General features: G+C 35.6%; 1 protein-coding gene across 1 annotated transcript in view; it reads left to right on the top strand.

The window, feature by feature from the left end:
* na (sodium leak channel non-selective protein na) overlaps positions 1–6,939 on the top strand; it is a 231,003-nt gene extending 224,064 nt beyond the window's left edge. The window contains exons 29-30 of the mRNA XM_075361924.1: positions 841–1,030; positions 4,476–6,939. Of these exons, the coding sequence (XP_075218039.1) occupies positions 841–1,030; positions 4,476–4,654 (369 nt within the window). The 3' untranslated portion in view covers positions 4,655–6,939. The remainder of the gene's footprint in view (positions 1–840; positions 1,031–4,475) is intronic.
* Positions 6,940–26,731: the final 19,792 nt, after the last annotated feature.

The following is a 26,731-nucleotide window of genomic DNA, read 5'->3' as shown; positions in this document are numbered from 1 at the left end:
ATGAATTAAATGAACTGAATGACCTGTTCAATCAAGGCAACATTTTGACAAGGTTAATGATTTCTTGTTAAAGGACAGTATTTCCTGATCATTTATACCTCCATGATCCCCTCATATGGGTGGCTTATGGGAGACAGCAGTAAAATCTTTTAAATTTCATTTTAAACGTATTGTTTATTTGGCTAATTTAACTTATGAGGAAATGACAACCATAATCACGCAGATTGAGGCATAACTCAATTCCCGTCCTTTATTGCCATTAAGTGATGACCCAAATAACTTATCCTATCTCTCTCCTTCTCATTTCCTGATAGGTGATTCTCGTACTGCAATACCTGAGCCTGATATTACAGAAGCAAGGATAAATTCATTATCTTGATGGCAATGAATGCAGCAGCACTTCTGGCGAAGATGGTGCAAGGAATATCTTAGTCACGTCATAATGCACTCATTAAAGAATGCATTGGGCAAGAGTATAAGGTAATGAACAATTCCTTTCTCATTTAAAAAATACAAAGAGACTAATAATTTTAAATATTTATTTATAAGTATGATAAAAAGGTATGTATGAAAAAGCTAAATTCTGATATGCTTTAAATACTTTTAATTTAATCAACCAGGTAAAAGAACAGGTAATATTTAATACAAATATAATATATAAGTAAATACACTACTCTTTCTACATATTCATAAACAAATGCATACAGTTTGTATCTGTAATCATGCAAATAATGATCACACATAAATGAACAAGCAAATTTTCAGAGAATAAGAAATAAATTTTAATCTTTCTGTATACTTTTAAATAATGAACTTTCTCAGCAAACATTGTTTTTGCAGGAGGTAGATACCAGTGTGGCAAGACAAAGAACAAAAGGTACAGCAAAGGCTGCAGTTATGATACCTAGATCAGACAGTGTTGGAAGTGGTTCTGGTCGTAAGTATCTGGCACCAACACTCTCTGATCCATCTTCTAGGCCAGATAAAGAACGAGGAGCTGCTAATAAGAAAAGAAACAACCGTACACAAGGTAGTAAGAATTTTATAATATTTATTATTGTTTTTTTAATTAGATAAAACTGTTTGCATCCCTATCAGATTTTGATTATATACATGCAGCAAGCAGCAGTCTGACACTTTTCAAGTTACATGAAAATACATGCTATTTAAACTGCTATTACAGCCTTACAAATTTTCTCTTTTACTACTATTTTAGATGCAAGATGTTAGCATTCTAAAAAACTAGTGATATGAGGTGGGCAATGTAAATCTGAAATTAATTCAGAGCATACCAGTCAAGCATTAAAAAACACTAGCATCATAGATGCTAGTGTTTTTTTAATTTTGCTTCTGAAACATATGGAACCACAGTGAAAGTAATAGAATATGTAATTTAATTCAGTTTTCACTTTAATATCAAGTGTAATCTAGTGCAGACTGGTCAGTCTGACCGTTTCAGTCATAAAAGCCACTAGCAGTATGCAAGGCAACTGGGCACAAAACTGCACTGATCATTTCATCAATCCAGGGCACGGAAAAATCTGTTTCACACCAGCTTCTCTTAATACTACTTAATTTAGTTTATATTTTACATGCTTGCATTTGCATCCCAGTAGTTCTTCTACAGTTGTAAACATTTTTCTTTGTCATATTCAGAACAGTATGTATGTATGTATGTTTTTTCTCTTCTTTATTCTGAAATATTATTTCTTTGTGTGGCATCTTAGGGTAGGAAAGAACCAGAAATGATTAAAATCCATGTTAGGGAGTAGGGAGGCTGCTAAACATCTGAATGCCAAGTTTTGATACATAAGTCTGATGAAAATGCAGTCCTTGGATTGGAGCATTGTCATGAATAATTGACCTTTCAACAGTATATTTTAGATAATAGAGAACAATCCAGTATTACTTTTGATCACATTTTGATCTTCAGGACCAAACTTATAATGAGTTACTCCCTGGTGGTTAAAGGAAATTGTCAACTTTCAGCTTGATTTGTGTTTGCCATGCCTTCCATTATAGATACTGTAGCATTAACAGTCTCCATTTCCATTCGTCTCAAGGTAACCGTAGACCCAGGTTTCAGCTCTAATTGTGATTTTCTTCGTAAAATCAATATTGGCACTGTTGCAATACACCAAGTCATCTGTAATGCTCTCAGACAACTTTCCCTTGAGGAGACTTGACATAAATTTTGCAACAATGACCTACGGAAAGATTGTCACTCAGAATTGTTTTTCTTTCAAAATCTGTAATTTTTATTCTGTGATTTTCCATCAGCACTGAATTTTATAGATTGTTTCTATGTTCTTTAGATGTTCAACCATCTTTTAAGCAATTAAATGTAGTATTCATAGTTTCATTAACCAAGACCATTTTTATCTTTTAACCTTCTTCAGTGTCTTATCATTTTGGATTAAAGTTTCATCCAAAACTTTCACTCGAAGCAAGAATGCAACAAACACAGAATACATATTTGAATACGAGATTTGATTAAAAAATGAATGGAATTTTAAAATTTCCCAGACTGTATAAGTTCAGTTGTCACATTTTTTTTATTGTATTGGTACACTTGGATGTACATATTGGATGCTTAGTTTATTATTGGCTGTTGAAAAAGTTACACATGTTTTGGTATGGTTACAATTGGAAATATTGAATGTTGCTTTTGGCAATTCTTCTATGAATAAAACAAGCATTTACAACCACCGAATCATTATCACAGTCAATAAGGATTACATTGAAGGGATAGAGACAGAATCACTAAGGAGCTAAATGCCATGCAGGAAATTGCATTCCAGACGTACTTTGAAGATTGGAAAAAGCGCTGGCACAAATTTGTTACTGCTGAAAAAGAGAAATTTGAAGATGACAAAATCAGTATTGGTAAATGAATTTAAAGTTTTTTGAGAAAAACTAAAATTCAAACCTTGTACAGCAGCCTAGAGTGATTGTGGAGTATAGCAATTTAACGCAAAATCACATACTCACGTCTGAACAAGTTCACATGTATTATGGTCGTTACCCTGTAACGAAGCTAGTTGGTAGGTCTAATACTTTTTGACCAGACCTTGTATTTGCAATCTTTAATCTTGAACATATAATTAAACACATATTTTAACAAGGAAGATAAGATGAATAAAATAAAATAACTAAGTATCATTACACAACATAATTGTTAAATACTGATTTAGCTTAAATTTATATAAGTTATGCTTGATATAAATCTATTTCATAAATGTGAATGAAAAATAATAGAAATATTTCAAAATTATTAGTGTAAAGCAGTTTTGTACATTACCAAGTTCTCAAATTATCCTTACATTTATTTTGCGATTTGAATATTTTATTCTTCTATATAGAATTATCTAATAAATAACATCAAAAGAAAGCGAAGGAATAACAGTGATGAATAAAGTGATATCCAGAGTCAAGTAAAGTTTTTATTTTTATATACATATTTTATTTGCAAAATGACAATTTTTATTTTAATGTTTTAATTAAAATTACGAAATATTTACAAATCTATGAAATAATTTGAATATGCATCAATTTTTGAAGTCCACATTTAAGTCTATAATGAAAATCTTGTTATAACAGCAATTTTGTTTGTTCTTTAATGCTATTATCACAGGATTTTACTATACTTTGTGTAACTTCAACATAATTTTTGTAAATTCTCATCACTAAAACTTCTCTTATTTACATGATATGTATTCATATAAGTAGGTAAACATACATTCATATAAGTAAATATAAGTAGGTGTTATGCAAGGTGACCTTGGATACTGATCTGCTTCACCTAATCCAGCTGAAAAATAAGTGATAATATTTCTTGCTAGCTTCTTCATAAAAATGTGGAGATCCCCATCATTTGCTGTATTGTTGGTTAAGAAACATTCAAAAGAAATATTTATATTTGTCTTGACAAAAATGAATGGTCCAATAATAAACTGACTAATAATACTGCACCTGTTTTATTGCTAGGTATTCAACTAGTATTTGTGGAATGCACTTTGCATCAGTTACTTTTAACTCTAGCTGGGTTATGTCAAATGTAATAGCAGTCATTGTATTAATACTTATATTCTATTTTTTTTTAAACATTTTGATGTCATAGCACTGATGAATAATTTGAAAAGTTAATTTGTTACATATCTTATTTTTAATAGATATTTCAGAGTTATTCTTTCATCAATTTGTCTTTGTTATTATTAATTTGTCTGGAGTTTATAAGTATCCCGGTCATTATTTTCTCCTCTTCCTTTCTTATAATTCTCTTCTGAAGGCAGTTTTTGATTGGGATATGCCCCAATCAAAATATTTCCCTCTCTTCATCTTCATCAAATTCAACTACTCTTCTGTTCTGAATAATTTCTCATTTTAAATTTTGTCTATTCATTTTATTCATTAAAAAGTAAAACAAAAAAATATAAATGGAAGCTACCTTTAACGAGTAATTTTTCTTATTACAGGTTCAAACAAGAATTTACCTCATGTAACTGAAGGTTCTGAGCCGAACTGCATGCTTCTTCGGGAGTTCACAGTTAATAGGACTGCATTACCTAAAGTTTCAAATGTTATGCTTGAAGTTAGAGACTGGTGGCAAGAACAATTAGGTTACAATACTGATTCAAGTGAGAGTGATTTGTAGAAAGAAAATCATGTTAAATATCGCATAGCTTACTGTAAACCCAAGAAATAGGAGTTATAGTTTTTATACTCTATTTTTTAGGACTGATGTTCTGAAGTAACTATGCAGTTTATTATAAAAATATTATGTAATTCTAAAATTTACTGTAATTCTATATTTGATCATCTACATGACAAATTATTATTAAAAACAAGGTAGGTAAACATTGAAGAAAAGTATATTTAAACAGCATACAAACCTTAAGTGTCCACAAACTGAGAAAGCTTGTCTTTCATTAAAAGAGGATTGTCAGTTTAACCTCTATTCTCCCTTCAAATAGACATGAGTGGATATAAAGTTCTCTAGTTTTAGTTCTGTACTAGTAAATAAAACTGAACTTTCTTCTAATCATAATCATAAAGGAAAAAGTACAAAGGAAACTGGAATCTGGTGTTACAGGAAAATATTAAAAATTAAATAGATCGAAAGAACTTAAAATTAAAAGCTATAAGATAAATTAAATAAAAGTTCATGATAGAATCTTAAAAAAAACTAATTGTCAGGTATATCACAAGGTATCTAGGATTACTTACTTAATGTAATAGTAGAAAGTATATTAAATAAAAACTGTAAGGAAATTATTGGTGATGTGGTATACAATGAATAATGTAATTTGTTATAAGAATATTAGAATACCAAAAAATTCAAAAAAGTTAAATGACCAAGGTTCAATAAAATGAATGATGACCAAGAAATAAAAAATAAATCCCATTATTACATCAAATAGGTTCTGGTAACAAATTTACCAGTCTACTTTCCTAGTTTTGGTGTTGGTATCTGTTTTTAGATAGTAAGAATTGTGAATCAGCTGAAATTTTAATTGTTCTTTAATTAACACTTAAACTACTACACAATTAACAAGATAGATTTTGTAGAAAGCCCTTATAAAGATTAACATCAGTCTTTCTTGTATCAGAATTATAAAAACTACCTGATATTTCTGCTGTCATGAAACAAGTTCAATCCAGTTACAGTTTACTTATGTTCAGCTGTGTGTAATAAATGTTATTGAGGCTATTTAATTCTCATTAACAAAGTATGCTAGATCTGAAAGCAGACAATTCTAGCTGTTGAATTGTAAATTCTCTTACAGTTTGTTGTAAGGCAATGTAATTTTAAACTGTTTACAAGATCAGTCTAAATTTTATGACATCATTAGTTGGTTTTTCAACATTAGTAGACGTGTGATCATTGTTTGTAATATGTGATTCTGTGAGAAGGAAGGAACTGGTCTTATCAATATTTGACTGTTGCTACCACCATTTTTATTATTACGTACTTTATTGTTGGCTGAGCTTGGACTGATGACTACACATTGATTCCTATCATGCTTTTTAATAGATAGACATCGTGTTTAAGTTAGATTTGGTTAACACAATCAAATTTTTTTCTCTCACTATTTTTCTTTTTTCTTTAATCTAAAGTAAGATTCATTCATGTCTGTTGGAATCCAGTTTAAACAAAAGATGCATTAATTTACTCAGTAGCCATTTTTCTCTTAAATCCTTTCTTTCTATAAATCTAAATTTGCTATTTTTTGTTCATGACGATTGATGATGGAAGATAATCTAATGAAAATCCGAACCAAATTTATTATTTTTAAAATTCTTAAATAATAACACTTTCAGTCATTTTATGCTGTCATTTTCAGGGTGAGAACATCAACATTAATCACTTGAAGATAGCCACTGAGCAACTTAAGTATGACAAGAATTAAAAAAATTATACTTAATAAATAAATTTCAGTATTTGTTTAAAAAGTTGATAATTTTAATTATGTTAATCTAAACATTTCTCAACAACAAATGCTTAAGGATTTAGGTTAATATTTGATGCACTTATTGAACATCACTTGGTATTTTTGGTTTACAGTTACTTCATTAAGATCACACTTTACTCGCATCCATTATTTTTCAGAATATTTATTTCATTTAAATCTAAAATTGTTAAATGAAAGATAACTTGGCATCAAAATCCCAATATAAATATGTTTCATCTTGGAAAAAGGTAAAAAGGTACATGCCATGTGAACACTGAAGTTTGTTGACCATGCATTAATTTGGTTTTCCATAATTTCTTATAAGTTCATATTTCTTACAATATTTTTTTTCCGTTTCACATGTGAAACAGAAATCAAAATGTGAAAAGGATTAAATAGTACAAATTGAAGTTTTACAATGATTATTTGTAAATTAATTGTTAAATTTTTTAATACGTTTTATATATTCTGTATATATTGTTGAACACTAGGAAAAAGATTAACGTCAACAAAAAAAATATGTTATGTTTGTAAAATGTAAATGATTTTTAAATTTATTTAATTAGTTGTTATTGAACTTACAGAATAATAAAGTTTAATAAAAAATTAATTCTTTACAAAGTTAAGTTTATTTACATTATGTTACACTAGATTGTTCTTGCTGAACTAGATATGTTATATCAGTTTGAATGTGTTGTAATTATATTACATTAGGCAAATTTTGGCTTAAATAAGCAGTAATACAAGATGTTTATTAAATTTCACTGATATATGTGTCATAAATTACTTGTAAGATTTTACATAAAATACTCTTTTCTTTTATTTTTACAAGATACATGTAAAAATAAGTAATTTATATGAGTATTAAACTTCCTTCCTGAATGACCTACCAGTTGCTAATTGGCTATTGGCTCGTATTCAAACCTAGTTTGCACAGCATTTTAAAAAAATATGCTATAGCATACCATTCCCTCTTTACAGCATTTTTTTTGGCCATTTTTCACTTGAATATAATTAGAAACAAAAAACTAAATGAATCTACATAAAAATTCCAAATAGTTTCAATGTAAATAATTTTGTTGATATATCAACAATATTTTTATTTATTCTTACCTATTTATGGGGGAGAGATAAGCTTTTCACCGCTATCTTAATCCTGATCTTTTCTGCTTAAAATGTTATAAAAAGAAAAACATATTATTTTAAATGCAAGGCATCTCAGGTGAAAACACTGCCATCCTGCTTTCTACTACACATATAAAAAAAGCCAAATATGCTTAGTATTTTGGGAACATGACTTTTGCTTCTTTGGTTCATATTCAAATTTTACATACTAACTTATTTAATTTTCATGATCTCATTTCTCAAATATTGTTTAATATTTGAGTATTCATAGAACTATTTACTCATCACTATTTGTTATGCTTGTGCCATCACCAAATTGTCACACACTCATCATTCACATTGAAGGAAAATTAATATATGACTTAAAACTGAATATGCAGGTTCACTACATAGAGTCAAATTGCAAGATCACTGTTTGATCTTTATTCTTCAATTAATATTTTCTATTGTAGATTATCTGTTGAGTTGGTAAAAAGTATTAATTAATTATTTACATATTAACTTCATTTACGAGTAATATTCAATGCCTAGCCCAGTTAAATATATATTCCTATAAAAAAATATTATCTACTTTTCATCTAGCGTAAAATTACTATAATTGGGTGGTGTAAGCCTATTATTTCTTTGAGGTAAATAAGCTTAGTTTTTGTTCAAAGACTAATAAGCGGTACTGTTTTTCATCGTTGTATTTAATACATTATATATTTTACTACTAGCGTGTTATAATTTCATCAACAATTTATGATTTAACTTAACTGTCAAAAGAGAGAACAGAACTGTCAAAAAAGAACAGAATGCAATTACTGAGATGAAATCAAAATGATTGTTTTGTTCAGGTAATTGTAACTATATTCAGTATGAGCGATAGATCATAATCTATAGAACGGCCGAAAGGATTATCAACATAGAGAATCTGACACCAGTTGCCCTGACTAACGTTATAAGACAAGAAATGGGCAGAGTAGCTCACAGAAGAGCTAATAGACACTCAGTGTATTGGTGGAATATGGAGATTGAAACACTGAGAGGGCTCCTACAATCGCGCAGAAGAAGGAACAGAGACTCAGAATGCGAGGCGGACAGGAGTACGAGGAGGCATCTCTGGCTTATAAAGAGACCAGACGGGCCTTAAACAAAGCTATTCGTATGTCTAAGAAAAAACAACGGCACAGACTCTGCGAGGAGTTAGACGGAGACCCGTGGGGACAGGCATACAAAATAATCACTAAGCGATTTGGAAGGCGTCTGCCCGTATTAAATAATGAGCAGGTAGAACAACAAATTAATGAGCTATTCACCGGTAGAGTAGAAACTGCAGGAAATGTTATAGATTGCGAACCCAGACGCTTCACGTTCTCTGAACTGCACTTGGCTGTAGCACAACTGGGTAATAGGAAGAGCCCGGGTCCAGATGGAATTCCAGCGGCACTCCTTAAAGGGCTGATAAAGAGAATTCCTTATGAAATGCTTGATGTTGCCAGCCATGGATTAGAAAACAAGACATTTCCAGGAATCTAGGGTGGTGTTCCTCCCAAAAGGCACAAATGACAATGGAGAACCTTTATACAGACCATTGAGTCTTTTAAATACCATGGCGAAGGTAGTGGAGAATATGCTCGCTGGCCGAATCTTTAAGGAACTTGAGGAAGGAATAGGCATTAGTGGAAATCAGTTTGGATTCATGAAGGGTTGTTCAACGACACAGGCGGCGACAAAGGTGGTCAACTGGGCTAAGGATACTAGGAGCGGCACATGGAGAACGAGGCGTATTCCCCTATTCATAGCTTTAGATGTAAAAAATGCATTCGGTTCTATCAAGTGGGAATCAATAAATAGGGCATTAGTGGAAAAAGGTATCAGGGTGGTGTTCCTCCCAAAAGGCACAAATGACAATGGAGAACCTTTATACAGACCATTGAGTCTTTTAAATACCATGGCGAAGGTAGTGGAGAAGATGCTCGCTGGCCGAATCTTTAAGGAACTTGAGGAAGGAATAGGCATTAGTGGAAATCAGTTTGGATTCATGAAGGGTTGTTCGACGACACAGGCGGCGACAAAGGTGGTCGACTGGGCTAAGGATACTAGGAGCGGCACATGGAGAACGAGGCGTATTCCCCTATTCATAGCTTTAGATGTAAAAAATGCATTCGGTTCTATCAAGTGGGAATCAATAAATAGGGCATTAGTGGAAAAAGGTATCAGTCCTTATTTAAGAAGGCAGATAGGAGAATACCTCTCAAATAGAGAATGCTTGGTGGACACGCAGAGTGAGTGCCTAAGTTTCAATATTTATGGCGGTGTGCCACAGGGCTCTGTACTGGGACCCTTACTCTGGATACTGGCCTTCGATGGGATATTAAGACTAGACTATCAGGATGGGGTACAAATAATTGCCTATGCCGATGACCTGGCGATACTCATCAAGGGTAAAACAACTGTCGATGTACAAGAGAGTGCTAACAACACGTTACGGACGATAGATAATTGGTTGAAAGAGAGGGGACTCCAGCTGGCAATAGAGAAATGTAAATATATTATGTTCACAGGGAAGAGAATTTTAGACCGTCCGGCCATCCAAATTGGAAACCAACAAATAACAGAGGTCGAAAAGATTAAATACCTGGGTGTGACTTATGAGAAGAATTGCCGGTTCATCCGGCATATAATAGACATATGTGCCAAAGGTGAACAGATGACTAAGAATTTGAATAAAATAATGTCTTCGCAGAGAGCTCCAAGACCCTCTAAGCGAAGGGCGATAGCGTCCACAGTGACATCCATGATGTTATATGCAGTGCCAGTGTGGTGGCACTCAGTCAGGGTTAAAAGAAATTTGAACAGACTGGTTAGTACTCATAGGAGGCTGTTGCTGGGGGTTGTTTCAGCTTACAGGACGGTCTCCTATGAGGCGTTGTGCGTGTTGTCTGGGGTGCCACCAATAGACTTAATGGCCCTAAATAGAGTTGAGAGGGCGCAAATGAAGCAAAAGATAGACTTAGACATAGATGGCAGGAGGATGGACCAGCCAGATGCACGAAGGAGCTGATTCCAGATCTGGCACTATAGTTAGATAGGAAACATGGTGAGTTAAATTATCATATCACGCAGTTTTTTTACAGGTCATGGCAATTTCAATGAGTAACTCCATCGTGTTTGAAGAAGGCCAGGTCCAGAATGTATGTACTGTGAGAGAATTGACAATGCAGAACACACATTTTTCTGCTGCGAGAGGTGGGCAATTAAAAGGAGGAACTGTGGCATAATAGGTATGAGCCCAGCAGAGGTCCTAGAGCACATGTTGAGGAGCGAAATAAACTGGAAGAAGGTTACGGAATTTATAGTAGCAGTATTAACAGAGAAGGATATAGATGAAAGGCGACTAGGTTACTAGTGTAGAATAGGGTAGGGTGGACAGCCTCAGTGGTGAGAGACGGCACGCTGAGGTGTGTCGTTCTCAATGATCCACTGAGGACTCCAAGGATTTAGATAGGTTCTGATGAAGAAGAAGAGTAAGAAAAGACCCGGTGCCACGTTACGGCTATTCGAGGTATGTTGTGGTTACCAAATGGGCAAACAGAAAATCACTCAAAAGAGCTGACACCGGCGAGCCGACCTGCCATCTGCCGGCGGGGAGGCTCGTTAGAGTTTACCAGACACTCCCCTGGGTGGTGCAATACCAACCAGTCGGACCGGCCCAGGGGAGTAGAGTGGAAAAAAAAAAAATATGAGCGATAGAGACTGGTCAGTGCATTATTGCAATGTGATAAGAAGGGAAACACACCTTCAGCCAGATTGAGATCATCATGGTTTTCAATGTGCTAACCAAAGCAATATCAAGAGTGAAGCCTACCTTTCTGACTGGTACTTGCCTTTAACAGCCCCAGTTCTCACCAAATATGTGCTCTTAATTAACGTAAGAATTAATGTTTGTTATCCAAAAATTCGTTAGTACATCTCCTTGCGTTAGCTTTCCCATTGAAATGACAACTAGTTTTTATGTTTTGATAAACTTTTATCAAAAAAGTTGACTCCCTTTTGGATGTTAATTTATTTAATAAATCAAAGAACTCTAAATTTTATCAGAACTCAATGTATAACACGTTCACGACATCATGCGCCCATATAGGTATACAAATTGTAAATGTGTACCCGTAAGGACACACTCCACCCATTAATGAAGTGTCTCATATTCCCAACAGGGTACACATTTCCACAGGTTTCTTATAGCATTTATTTTTAGTCTAGCTATACTGTAGGTGTTTAAAATCTTACAATGGCATATTAGAAGTGTCATGAAAAGAACTACGCGTACATATACAAGTTTGCAAATAACTATTTTATTCAGATAAATATTTCAAACTTTGCATAATACAAATTCTAAATTAAAATGTTTTTTTAAGTTATAAAATGAAATACAACGATTGGTGCACTTAGTGGCAGGCTCAGAGGAACAAGAGAGCTCATGTACCCATGCAGGTGCGCAACGCCCAGGAGTCGTGTACCTGCACGTCGGTACACAACTTGTTTGTTTCATTTCAGCTGCTTCATAACATTACAGCTGTAAGAAAGATTATACAGGTAGTGTAAAGTAACAGATTATTGTAATTTATTGGTTATTATTTTTACCCAAAACAAAAGTCAAAGTTGAGTTTTGAGTATGTACAAAAATCAAGGGATTTAAATTTTCATTTAGTTAATTTTGATGAATGTTGAATAGAAAAAGATTAGTTTTTATTTTTTTTAAATATCCCTTTGAAGTTGTTACTAAACAAAGATAGAAAATTACTAAATTGGTTAAGACTGAATTCAGTTAATCATTTTAGGTAATTTGACATTTTTACAACAAATGATGAGGCATTTTATCAGTTCTTGGAAAAATAATTTATATAATGTAAACCTGCTGTTGCTGACTACCAAACCTACTGTTGGGACTTATTCAGACCTGAACTGTTAGTATAGCACTTTATAAAGATGTGCTGAAAACCAGGTAAACTGGTTAAACTAATTGTAGATATACTTGTAAATAAATTTCAGAGGTTTGCTCGATTACACCCAAAATTAGTAAAATATTGGTAATATTACTTTTTTTTTATCTCAATTACATTTATAATCGGTTTCGTAGATTAGAAACCATAAGTAGATTACGCAATAATCAAGATATAAATTCTTTTGAAACATCTTACATTCTAGGCAATGGAAAATCAAAGGAAGCATAAGCATTGATAAAGTACAGCTAGTAATGAACTAGAAATCATAATAATTTCCAGTACTACGAATAAAATCACAATGTAAAAAGAAAAAAAAATTAGTAACACAGGAAGAAATAACAATAGAAATATAAATACTTGACGATTTACAACTTAAGAAGAGAGGCCTAGTCCTGAGTATCACTATTAGGTTCCTAGTGTCCCGCCTGTGCACCCGCTTTAATCGCCTTGCATCCTCTATTGTCTAAGAAGTTAACAGCTACAGTGTTCAGGTAGTTGCAAATCGATCGATATTCTCCCGAATTCACGGTAACCATGAAAACTCGTGAATTTTGTTGTTGCATACGAACCATGAGGCCTCTCTAATGAATCTCGCAAATTTATTCTCTAAACTCTGAATATACTCTACATTGATGATACCTGCTGCACCCAAGAATTCGATTCTAAAACCGGTTTTGGAATTACTTTGTACAAAAATAGCGATAGTTAGGGATAGTCACGATTTCCTGCCTAAAAATCAGATTAGCTTGTTAAATTTGATATCAAACTGTTTCCTTTTTACTTCCTTGAACTTCGTACAAGGAAGAATTGTAATCGCGAAAAATTTCGGTTTTCAGATTTCAACGGAAATATACATTTTGACGACCCTTCAATGAAATCCCATTTTGACTAGTTTCGGTGTGACGTTTGTACGTATCTATAGCATACCATTCCCTCTTTACAGCATTTTTTTTGGCCATTTTTCACTTGAATATAATTAGAAACAAAAAACTAAATGAATCTACATAAAAATTCCAAATAGTTTCAATGTAAATAATTTTGTTGATATATCAACATTATTTTTATTTATTCTTACCTATTTATGGGGGAGAGATAAGCTTTTCACCGCTCTTAATCCTGATCTTTTCTGCTTAAAATGTTATAAAAAGAAAAACATATTATTTTAAATGCAAGGCATCTCAGGTGAAAACACTGCCATCCTGCTTTCTACTACACATATAAAAAAAGCCAAATATGCTTAGTATTTTGGGAACATGACTTTTGCTTCTTTGGTTCATATTCAAATTTTACATACTAACTTATTTAATTTTCATGATCTCATTTCTCAAATATTGTTTAATATTTGAGTATTCATAGAACTATTTACTCATCACTATTTGTTATGCTTGTGCCATCACCAAATTGTCACACACTCATCATTCACATTGAAGGAAAATTAATATATGACTTAAAACTGAATATGCAGGTTCACTACATAGAGTCAAATTGCAAGATCACTGTTTGATCTTTATTCTTCAATTAATATTTTCTATTGTAGATTATCTGTTGAGTTGGTAAAAAGTATTAATTAATTATTTACATATTAACTTCATTTACGAGTAATATTCAATGCCTAGCCCAGTTAAATATATATTCCTATAAAAAAATATTATCTACTTTTCATCTAGCGTAAAATTACTATAATTGGGTGGTGTAAGCCTATTATTTCTTTGAGGTAAATAAGCTTAGTTTTTGTTCAAAGACTAATAAGCGGTACTGTTTTTCATCGTTGTATTTAATACATTATATATTTTACTACTAGCGTGTTATAATTTCATCAACAATTTATGATTTAACTTAACTGTCAAAAGAGAGAACAGAACTGTCAAAAAAGAACAGAATGCAATTACTGAGATGAAATCAAAATGATTGTTTTGTTCAGTTAATTGTAACTATATTCAGTATGAGCGATAGATCATAATCTATAGAACGGCCGAAAGGATTATCAACATAGAGAATCTGACACCAGTTGCCCTGACTAACGTTATAAGACAAGAAATGGGCAGAGTAGCTCACAGAAGAGCTAATAGACACTCAGTGTATTGGTGGAATATGGAGATTGAAACACTGAGAGGGCTCCTACAATCGCGCAGAAGAAGGAACAGAGACTCAGAATGCGAGGCGGACAGGAGTACGAGGAGGCATCTCTGGCTTATAAAGAGACCAGACGGGCCTTAAACAAAGCTATTCGTATGTCTAAGAAAAAACAACGGCACAGACTCTGCGAGGAGTTAGACGGAGACCCCTGGGGACAGGCATACAAAATAATCACTAAGCGATTTGGAAGGCGTCTGCCCGTATTAAATAATGAGCAGGTAGAACAACAAATTAATGAGCTATTCACCGGTAGAGTAGAAACTGCAGGAGATGTTATAGATTGCGAACCCAGACGCTTCACGTTCTCTGAACTGCACTTGGCTGTAGCACAACTGGGTAATAGGAAGAGCCCGGGTCCAGATGGAATTCCAGCGGCACTCCTTAAAGGGCTGATAAAGAGAATTCCTTATGAAATGCTTGATGTTGCCAGCCATGGATTAGAAAACAAGACATTTCCAGGAATCTAGGGTGGTATTCCTCCCAAAATGCACAAATGACAATGGAGAACCTTTATACAGACCATTGAGTCTTTTAAATACCATGTCAGTAAAGATCAGCGAAGGTAGTGGAGAATATGCTCGCTGGCCGAATCTTAAAGGAACTTGAGGAAGGAATAGGCATTAGTGGAAATCAGTTTGGATTCATGAAGGGTTGTTCAACGACACAGGCGGCGACAAAGGTGGTCGACTGGGCTAAGGATACTAGGAGCGGCACATGGAGAACTAGGCGTATTCCCCTATTCATAGCTTTAGATGTAAAAAATGCATTCGGTTCTATCAAGTGGGAATCAATAAATAGGGCATTAGTGGAAAAAGGTATCAGGGTGGTGTTCCTCCCAAAAGGCACAAATGACAATGGAGAACCTTTATACAGACCATTGAGTCTTTTAAATACCATGGCGAAGGTAGTGGAGAAGATGCTCGCTGGCCGAATCTTTAAGGAACTTGAGGAAGGAATAGGCATTAGTGGAAATCAGTTTGGATTCATGAAGGGTTGTTCGACGACACAGGCGGCGACAAAGGTGGTCGACTGGGCTAAGGATACTAGGAGCGGCACATGGAGAACGAGGCGTATTCCCCTATTCATAGCTTTAGATGTAAAAAATGCATTCGGTTCTATCAAGTGGGAATCAATAAATAGGGCATTAGTGGAAAAAGGTATCAGTCCTTATTTAAGAAGGCAGATAGGAGAATACCTCTCAAATAGAGAATGCTTGGTGGACACGCAGAGTGAGTGCCTAAGTTTCAATATTTATGGCGGTGTGCCACAGGGCTCTGTACTGGGACCCTTACTCTGGATACTGGCCTTCGATGGGATATTAAGACTAGACTATCAGGATGGGGTACAAATAATTGCCTATGCCGATGACCTGGCGATAATCATCAAGGGTAAAACAACTGTCGATGTACAAGAGAGTGCTAACAACACGTTACGGACGATAGATAATTGGTTGAAAGAGAGGAGACTCCAGCTGGCAATAGAGAAATGTAAATATATTATGTTCACAGGGAAGAGAATTTTAGACCGTCCGGCCATCCAAATTGGAAACCAACAAATAACAGAGGTCGAAAAGATTAAATACCTGGGTGTGACTTATGAGAAGAATTGCCGGTTCACCCGGCATATAATAGACATATGTGCCAAAGGTGAACAGATGACTAAGAATTTGAATAAAATAATGTCTTCGCAGAGAGCTCCAAGACCCTCTAAGCGAAGGGCGATAGCGTCCACAGTGACATCCATGATGTTATATGCAGTGCCAGTGTGGTGGCACTCAGTCAGGGTTAAAAGAAATTTGAACAGACTGGTTAGTACTCATAGGAGGCTGTTGCTGGGGGTTGTTTCAGCTTACAGGACGGTCTCCTATGAGGTGTTGTCTGGAGTGCCACCAATAGACTTAATGGCCCTAAATAGAGTTGAGAGGGCGCAAATGAAGCAAAAGATAGACTTAGACATAGATGGCAGGAGGATGGACCAGCCAGATGCACGAAGGAGCTGATTCCAGATCTGGCACTATAGTTAGATAGGAAACATGGTGAGTTAAATTATCATATCACGCAGTTTTTTTACAGGTCATGGCAATTTCAATGAGTAACTCCATCGTGTTGGAAGAAGGCCAGGTCCAGAATGTATGTACTGTGAGAGAATTGACAATGCAGAACACACATTTTTCTGCTGCGAGAGGTGGGCAATTAAAAGGAGGAACTGTGGCATAATAGGTATGAGCCCAGCAGAGGTCCTAGAGCACATGTTGAGGAGCGAAATAAACTGGAAGAAGGTTACGGAATTTATAGTAGCAGTATTAACAGAGAAGGATATAGATGAAAGGCGACTAGGTTACTAGTGTAGAATAGGGTAGGGTAGACAGCCTCAGTGGTGAGAGACGGCACGCTGAGGTGTGTCGTTCTCAATGATCCACTGAGAACTCCAAGGATTTAGATAGGTTCTGATGAAGAAGAAGAGTAAAAAAAGACCCGGTGCCACGTTACGGCTATTCGAGGTATGTCGTGGTTAACAAATGGGCAAACAGAAAATCACTCAAAAGAGCTGACACCGGCAAGCCGACCTGCCATCTGCCGGCGGGGAGGCTCGTTAGAGTTTACCAGACACTCCCCTGGGTGGTGCAATACCAACCAGTCGGACCGGCCCAGGGGAGTAGAGTGGAAAAAAAAAAATGAGCGATAGAGACTGGTCAGTGCATTATTGCAATGTGATAAGAAGGGAAACACACCTTCAGCCAGATTGAGATCATCATGGTTTTCAATGTGCTAACCAAAGCAATATCAAGAGTGAAGCCTACCTTTCTGACTGGTACTTGCCTTTAACAGCCCCAGTTCTCACCAAATATGTGCTCTTAATTAACGTAAGAATTAATGTTTGTTATCCAAAAATTCGTTAGTACATCTCCTTGCGTTAGCTTTCCCATTGAAATGACAACTAGTTTTTATGTTTTGATAAACTTTTATCAAAAAAGTTGACTCCCTTTTGGATGTTAATTTATTTAATAAATCAAAGAACTCTAAATTTTATCAGAACTCAATGTATAACACGTTCACGACATCATGCGCCCATATAGGTATACAAATTGTAAATGTGTACCCGTAAGGACACACTCCACCCATTAATGAAGTGTCTCATATTCCCAACAGGGTACACATTTCCACAGGTTTCTTATAGCATTTATTTTTAGTCTAGCTATACTGTAGGTGTTTAAAATCTTACAATGGCATATTAGAAGTGTCATGAAAAGAACTACGCGTACATATACAAGTTTGCAAATAACTATTTTATTCAGATAAATATTTCAAACTTTGCATAATACAAATTCTAAATTAAAATGTTTTTTTAAGTTATAAAATGAAATACAACGATTGGTGCACTTAGTGGCAGGCTCAGAGGAACAAGAGAGCTCGTGTACCCATGCAGGTGCGCAACGCCCAGGAGTCGTGTACCTGCACGTCGGTACACAACTTGTTTGTTTCATTTCAGCTGCTTCATAACATTACAGCTGTAAGAAAGATTATACAGGTAGTGTAAAGTAACAGATTATTGTAATTTATTGGTTATTATTTTTACCCAAAACAAAAGTCAAAGTTGAGTTTTGAGTATGTACAAAAATCAAGGGATTTAAATTTTCATTTAGTTAATTTTGATGAATGTTGAATAGAAAAAGATTAGTTTTTATTTTTTTTAAATATCCCTTTTAAGTTGTTACTAAACAAAGATAGAAAATTACTAAATTGGTTAAGACTGAATTCAGTTAATCATTTTAGGTAATTGGACATTTTTACAACAAATGATGAGGCATTTTATCAGTTCTTGGAAAAATAATTTGTATAATGTAAACCTGCTGTTGCTGACTACCAAACCTACTGTTGGGACTTATTCAGACCTGAACTGTTAGTATAGCACTTTATAAAGATGTGCTGAAAACCAGGTAAACTGGTTAAACTAATTGTAGATATACTTGTAAATAAATTTCAGAGGTTTGCTCGATTACACCCAAAATTAGTAAAATATTGGTAATATTACTTTTTTTGTATCTCAATTACATTTATAATCGGTTTCGTAGATTAGAAACCATAAGTAGATTACGCAATAATCAAGATATAAATTCTTTTGAAACATCTTACATTCTAGGCAATGGAAAATCAAAGGAAGCATAAGCATTGATAAAGTACAGCTAGTAATGAACTAGAAATCATAATAATTTCCAGTACTACGAATAAAATCACAATGTAAAAAAAAAAAAAATTAGTAACACAGGAAGAAATAACAATAGAAATATAAATACTTGACGATTTAAACTTAAGAAGAGAGGCCTAGTCCTGAGTATCACTATTAGGTTCCTAGTGTCCCGCCTGTGTACCCGCTTTAATCGCCTTGCATCCTCTATTGTCTAAGAAGTTAACAGCTACAGTGTTCAGGTAGTTGCAAATCGATCGATATTCTCCCGAATTCACGGTAACCATGAAAACTAGTGAATTTCGTTGTTGCATACGAACCATGAGGCCTCTCTAATGAATCTCGCAAATTTATTCTCTAAACTCTGAATATACTCTACATTGATGATACCTGCTGCACCCAAGAATTCGATTCTAAAACCGGTTTTGGAATCACTTTGTACAAAAATAGCTATTGTTGGGGATAGTCACGATTTTCTGCCTAAAAATTAGATTAGCTTGTTAAATTTGATATCAAAGTGTTTCCTTTTTACTTCCTTGAACTTCGTACAAGGAAGAATTGTAATCGCGAAAAATTTCGGTTTTCAGATTTCAACGGAAATATACATTTTGACGACCCTTCAATGAAATCCCATTTTGACTAGTTTCGGCGTGACGTTTGTACGTATCTCGCATAACTCAAAAACGATTAGCCGTAGGATGTTGAAATTTTGGATTTAAGACTGTTGTAACATCTAGTTGTGTACCGCCCCTTTTGATTGCAATAGACTGATCCAAAATCCAAAAATAAAATGGATTTTGGACTTTTTCTTAACTGCAGTAATAAGCCGTCATTGACAGATTTTCAACGATATATAATAAGTGATTCTTATTTTCATTGGTTCCAGAGTTATAGCCAAATAAATCTTTAATTAATGAAATATATGGTTCTTACAAGAGAAAGCACATCGGTTTGAATCAGACTTCATCTCCTTTTTTTAAATTTTTTTTAATTTTAATATTTTGATTTATTATTGCTTATTAACCTTAACCTTTCATTATAAAAAAGTTTTACAATGAATAATAATTGAATAATAAAAAAAAAAAATAAAAAAAATATTAGAAGTTAATAATGAAATAAAGTTTTATGTACTTTTCATTTTAAAAAAATTAGTGTATGTAATTTAATAGGCGTAGAAGGAAATCATGTGGTGTCCACATCAGATTTTTCTTTAATGTTAACTTTCTAATTTTTTATTTTCAGTGCGGTTTTAATTTCGTGACCGATCGGACCTTGAAAAAAAATAACCCTCTTATATGGATCTTTTCCATTATAGGACTGCACGGCGTAAAAGTTTTGATGGATGTCAAATATTAAAATAATTTGAATAGAGGAAGAAATTACTGAATTTATAGTCCCAAAATTATTAAATAATTTCTAAACAATAAAAAAAAATCAAATAAAAATGGATTAATTTTGTTTCTAGAGAAAAGTCTTTAATAAATTCTCATTTCTCTAAAAGGAGTTACAGATTACTCGCGTACAACTGCCTTTGTCACCGGAATGAATTTTAATTTGATTTTACAGAGGGCACCTACCCATCGATCCTGTTATTACGCTAAAAACACAAACACAAACAAGTTAGGGGATGGGTCAACCCCTCAACTTAAACGTACGTTAGGGTCGAGAGGGTACCTTTCAGCCGGGAACGGTATCTTTCCAGGGTAGGGAGATCTAGATACAGGGTCGCGAGACGGGCGAGTATCGTACACTAAGTTACACTTAGATGGTAGAATAAAATAACACATAAATAGGGTCAAATGACATATCAAGTGTGTATTAGCAGGAAGGGTGGACGTTCCCTCACAATAATATATTTATGTTTTGTTTCGAGAAACAAAAACACAAAACATTTTTAAAGAAAATAATAAATTTGTACTAATGTATTAATCGCATTTACAACGATAACTTTTAGCATAAGTGCTTTTAATTACTAATACTAAAAAAAAATATATATGTGAAAATATATAAATTAAATAAATCTATAGTAAAATTACTAAGTAAATTATAGGTAAAATTATTTCTTATTCACTAGATACTATAAAAAATTAACTCCATTTATTCAAATAGTTCTATTTATTACTATAAAAAATTACTCATGAAAAATACCTAGTTCATGTAGAATACATTTACGAATAGTGTATTACAAGCACCTTCCTCTCACAGCCAAGCTTATACTTTCGTCTAGCGCACTCTACAAATAACTATAGTACTAGGAATTTTTTTTAAATTTACAGAACTAATCAAATTTGACGCACCTGAATAGCTTACGAACTATTATGAAAGATACTATGCTTGTAATATTGCACAAATACGACACTCGGACCAATAAGTATACTGTTTTTTACCACTCGACAGAGGGCGACAGGGCTTCTGCTGGGTGTATACTAGGCGCGTTCAAAAAGATCTTACTAAGGGCCCCTAATGCGGCGTTCGTTCTGCCAAGTGGTCCTATTGGTGTCATGATTAAGAAGATGGTTATCTATCTGTTCAGGACTAGTGAGACGCCTGCATTGATGGTAGCGCCGAAAAAACTGAAGAGAGTAGGACGCGTTCTAGGTCCGCTTCTGCTCGGCGATCAACACCTCCTGTGGAGGGGAGCAAAGTGGTTGTTGTCCGGTCACAGGGCAAGACGTATGCTGATCTACTCCGGACTGTAAAGGATAAGCTCTTTAAAGACGAGGCAGGGGAAATCCTGTCCCTTCGTAAGTGTAGAAATGAAGACTTGGAAATCAGAATTAAAGATGCGGCTCAGTTTACCGCAACATTGAAAGACAGGGCTTCTGACCTTCAAGTGGATATTCGTTCTAAGGGCGACCGACGCGCAGTGGTACACGTTAAAGACATGGAAGAGAGTACCACAGCGCAAGAATAAGCGAGGTTATTACGGCTGTTATTGGAGACACTGAGTCTTTCAGAATTACCTCATTGCGGCAGGCTTATGGAAATACTCGAAATGCGACAGTAATAACTAATCAGAGGACTGCAACTAAGTTAATTTCCAGTAGAATTAAGGTCGGCTGGGTTCACTGCCGGGCTAATTTCAGGACTGATAATGTGAGGTGTCAAAGATGCTGGGCCGCTGATCTCCCGAGTACGGTATGTAAGGGCCCGGATAGGTCAACCCTTTGTTACAACTGCGGTCAGAAAGGCCATGTGATAAGAGACTGCAAGGAGGCCACTGCCTTGACTGCAACGGCGCAGACCATCGCACGGGAGGAGTGCAGTGTGGACTACCTAAATAATGGCTAAAATAATACTATCTAACGCCAACAGGAGCATTCTCTCCCACGATCTGGTGGGGGAGACTGCAAACGATATTGAGGTTGACTTTATTGTCACCACAGAGCCCAACCTGAGAACGGCGGCCAGAGGTAACTGGTGGGCTCATGCGGTTGGGGATGTAGCTATCAGTAATGTCTTGGCTGGCACCTACTTCATAGAGGTGAGGGAATTCTGTAAGAATGTAAGTCCAAACATTAATATCGGGGACTTTGCGCAGTACATCGACGATTTGCAGCGAGTCATACAGCGGGCGCCTAGTAGACCTATACTCTTAGGCGACTTTAATTGTAAGTCCATTTTAACTGGCAGCTCTTATACCAATGCAAGGGGACAAATCTTCATTGACATGATGATGACCACAGGGCTGATCTGCCTGAATGACTGCACTTATACCTATGAGGCAAGAGGTCATAGATCAGTGCTGGATCTTACACTGGTGGACCGCAGATGGAATCCTTTCGTCTTTAGTTGGAGCGTTCTTGAATCTGAAACCGGAAGCGATCACCTAGCAACTTTGCTTGTTATGGAAGGCAAGACCTTCAACATCAGCCACTGCACGATTTAGATTTAGTCCAAGACAGTTTGGAGGAGGGGGTTGTCACCCAGTATATTGGTGGACGTCTGAAATTGCAGATCAGCGAAGAGTGTTACAATTTTGGCGTAGGAAAAAGCAAAGGCGGCGGTGCGCCATATGACCAGGCGAAGCAAAGATTTGTCCAAGCTAGGCGTACTTTGAATCATCTAATAAAGACTAGTAAAAGAAACTGTTGGAAACAGGTGTGTGCTGACTTGGATTCAGACCCATGGGGACCGACATACAAAATAGTAATGAAGAGACTAGGACGCCGCTTGCCTGTCCTAGTTACAGAAACGGCCAGACAGCCTCTTCCCTGTTCAAGACGAGGGACATATGGACATAATAGACTGTGAAGCTAAACGCTTTACACAAAACGAGGTCGCTATTGCCGTTTCTGGTCTAAAGGATAAAAATAGTCCGGGTCCGGGTGGAATCCCGGCTGCCCTCCTCAAAGGATTAATGAAGATAATCCAATGGGAAATCACTGACGTGGCCAATTATGCAAAACAAGACTTTCCCTGCATGCTGCACAAGGAGTCACGGACTGTTTTCCTGCCTAAGATGTCCGGCAATCAAGAAATCATTAGCTATCGGCCGTTGAGTCTCATCAATAATATAGGAAAGGTTGCCGAGCGCTTGGTAGCGAACAGACTCATCCAAGAATTAGAGTCCAAAGACGGGCTTCATGATAACCAATTTGGGTTCAGGAAACATAGATCCACGCTGCAAGCTTTGGAAAAAATTACCAATTGGGTATTGTCTGTCAGATCTGGTACGTGGCGTACCAGAAGAATCCCGTTGCTTATTCTGTTAAGATATAAAAAATGCCTTTGGATCGGTCCGGTAGGATACGATTATGGCAGCTCTCACGGACAAACAGATTAGTTCCTATATCAAAAGACAAGTACGAGAATATCTGACTGATAGTGGACTTTGGTCGAGGCGCTCGAATGTAAATTTAGATATCAGCTTCATGGAGGAGTGCCGCAGGGGTCTGTGTTAGGCCCCTTGCTTTGGCTAATAGTAATTGATGGAATACTCAGACTGAGATTACCTGAAGGCTCGGAAATAGTTGCTTATGCCGATAATTTGGCTATATTAATTGAAGCCAAAACTGAACGTGACCTTGAAGTTGCCGGTACTGAAGTGCTAACATTGGTTAATAACTGGCTCTCGGACCGAGAACTATCTTTGTCTTTAGATAAATGTCACTACATTTTTCTGGCTGGAAGAAGGCGACTCAGAGACCTAAATCTCCGCGTGGGCGATCGCAGACTAGACCGTGTGGCTGTAACAAAATATCTTGGTGTCATTATAGACCCAGCTCTAAAGTTTAGTCCTCATCTCGCCCAGAAATGTAAAGAGGTCGAGAATACCGTGAAGGCTTTAACAAGACTGTTGGCTGGACATGAAGCTCCACGTTCATCTAGGCGGCGGGTCATTGCCTCAACTCTAAACTCTGTATTATTGTATGCTGCACCTATCTGGGAAAAAACACTTTGTGTTGCAAGAAATGTCGTAAGAATTAGAACTCTGCATAGGCAAGCTCTTATAAACATCACTTTTGCATACCGCACCATTTCTTACGATGCGGCTTGTGTATTATCATCGGTTCCCCCTATCGACCTCTTAGTTAAAGAGCGATCACTTAGGTATCGTGGCATGCCAAAACAAGAAGCCCAAGCCAACATCAGGCGCATATGGCAGGACAGATGGAATCTTTCCACTAAAGCTACCTGGACCAGGAGATTGATACCCGACTTGGGCATGTGGCTTGATAGAGGACATGGAGAGGTCGGTTATTATTTTACTCAAATACTATCTGGGCATGGTAGTTTTGATATTATTTACATCGATTCGGTAGAAGACCAGCACCTATTTGCATTTTATGACAGTATTCGGATACTACCGAACATACTCTGTTCCACTGTAATAGATGGACTATACATAGACGACGTGTAGGGCTGCAGGAATTAAATCCGGAGAATCTGCTTCTTTTTCTCCTGCGATCCGCTGACAATTGGAACAAAATGGAGGAGTTTGCCAAGATAGTGCTAAAGGCTAAAGATGATGTAGCCCTTTTAAGAGGCCATTGAGGCCCCGTGGTAACTTAGTAGTTTAATATTTTCGTTAAGGCAAGCAGCTACGAGGAGAAGATCATTCCTTCGTTTGGGGGTGATAACAACTGGGTAATGAAAAGACCGAGACCCGGTTCCCTTGGCGGGGGCTAAGGACGGCTTTGTCGGGCCTGGTTCTCTGTCGGGTGGGCTTGAGGCAGGCACATTAAAACAAAAGATCCAACCGGTGGGGGGGGGGGGGGCTGACCTGCCGTGCCGGACGTACAGCCGGCGGGTGGGGAGGCCTCCTTTGAGTTTAAAGGACACTTTCCGGGCTGCGGATACTTGATTGGATACCCGGCCCAGGGTAGTAGGGTAAAAAAAAAAAAAAAAAAAAAAAAGTTAGCGATGTGAAATTTATTATTACCTCTAATTCTGATGTAGTCAGGGGACTGTGTAGGCTATATGGAGATGACTACTGGCCTGCACTTTGACTAACTGACACCCGAATACAACATGAAATATAAAAGTAATATTAAATTTTAAACATAGAGATGTTTAAAATTGGCATTTTTTCAGAAATTATACAGAGGTATGATTTCTGAAAAAATGCCTATGAGATAAGAATGAAAAACTTAACTACGTATTTTTGTTTCTCATAATTATTTTAGTTAAGATGTGTACAATTAGAGTAGGCGGGTGTTTTTTAATAATTTTTTCTCTGTAGTATATATATATACTGCATAATATACTTATATATTTTAGGGTAACATCTTTTTAGGGTTTTCTTTTAGGTGTAACTATGTATGGGCTATGATTTTAAATGTATATAAATATTCATCAAGAAAGTACAGATAAAACTACGGTAAAAGTAATATAAATATTAGATGTGGATAATCAAAGATTTTTATTAAAAAGAAACTTAAAAATTTATAATTAACAAACTATTAAAACATCAAATAAAAACATAATACTACATTATAAAATATAGATATTATTATTTTGATCATATTTTCGGTTTTAACTGTACATTGAATTATTTAAAATAACACACGCGCGCGCTTCTTAACGATTAATTAATTTATTTTTTTTTTGTATTCAGTCATTTGACTGGTTTGATGCAGCTCTCCAAGATTCCCTATCTAGTGCTAGTCGTTTCATTTTAGTATACCCTCTACATCCAACATCCCTAACAATTTGTTTTGCATATTCCAAACGTGGCCTGCCTAACGTTTGTAAGCAGGCCACAAACGTGGCCTGCCTACCTGTCCTTCCAATATTAAAGCGACTATTCCAGGATGCCTTAGTATGTGACCTATAAGTCTGTCTCTTCTTTTAACTGTATTTTTCTAAATGCTTCTTTCTTCATCTATTTGTCGCAATACCTCTTCATTTGTCACTTTATCCACCCATCTGATTTTTAACATTCTCCTATAGCACCGCATTTCAAAAGCTTCTAATCTTTTCTTCTCAGATACTCCGATCGTCCAAGTTTCACTTCCATATATATTTTTAGTAATTCTACTTCCCAAATAACAAAATTCTTCTACCTTCATAATCTTTTCTCCTCCTATTTTCACATTCAGCGGTCCATCTTTGTTATTTCTACTACATTTCATTACTTTTGTTTTCTTCTTGTTTATTTTCATCCGATAGTTCTTGCGTAGGACTTCATCTATGCCGTTCGTTGTTTCTTCTAAATCCTTTTTATTCTCGGCTAGAATTATTATATCATCAGCAAATCGTAGCATCTTTATCTTTTCACCTTGTACTGTTACTCTGAATCTAAATTGTTTTTTAACATCATTAACTGCTAGATCCATGTAAAGATTAAAAAGTAACGGTGATAGGGAACATCCTTGACGGACTCCCTTTCTTATTACGGCT

Source organism: Lycorma delicatula, chromosome 1, assembly GCF_047948215.1.
Source record: "Lycorma delicatula isolate Av1 chromosome 1, ASM4794821v1, whole genome shotgun sequence".
Classification (NCBI taxonomy): Eukaryota; Metazoa; Arthropoda; class Insecta; order Hemiptera; family Fulgoridae; genus Lycorma; species Lycorma delicatula.
Note: the sequence above shows the minus strand (reverse complement) of the source record. Positions and strands in the feature narration are given on the sequence as shown.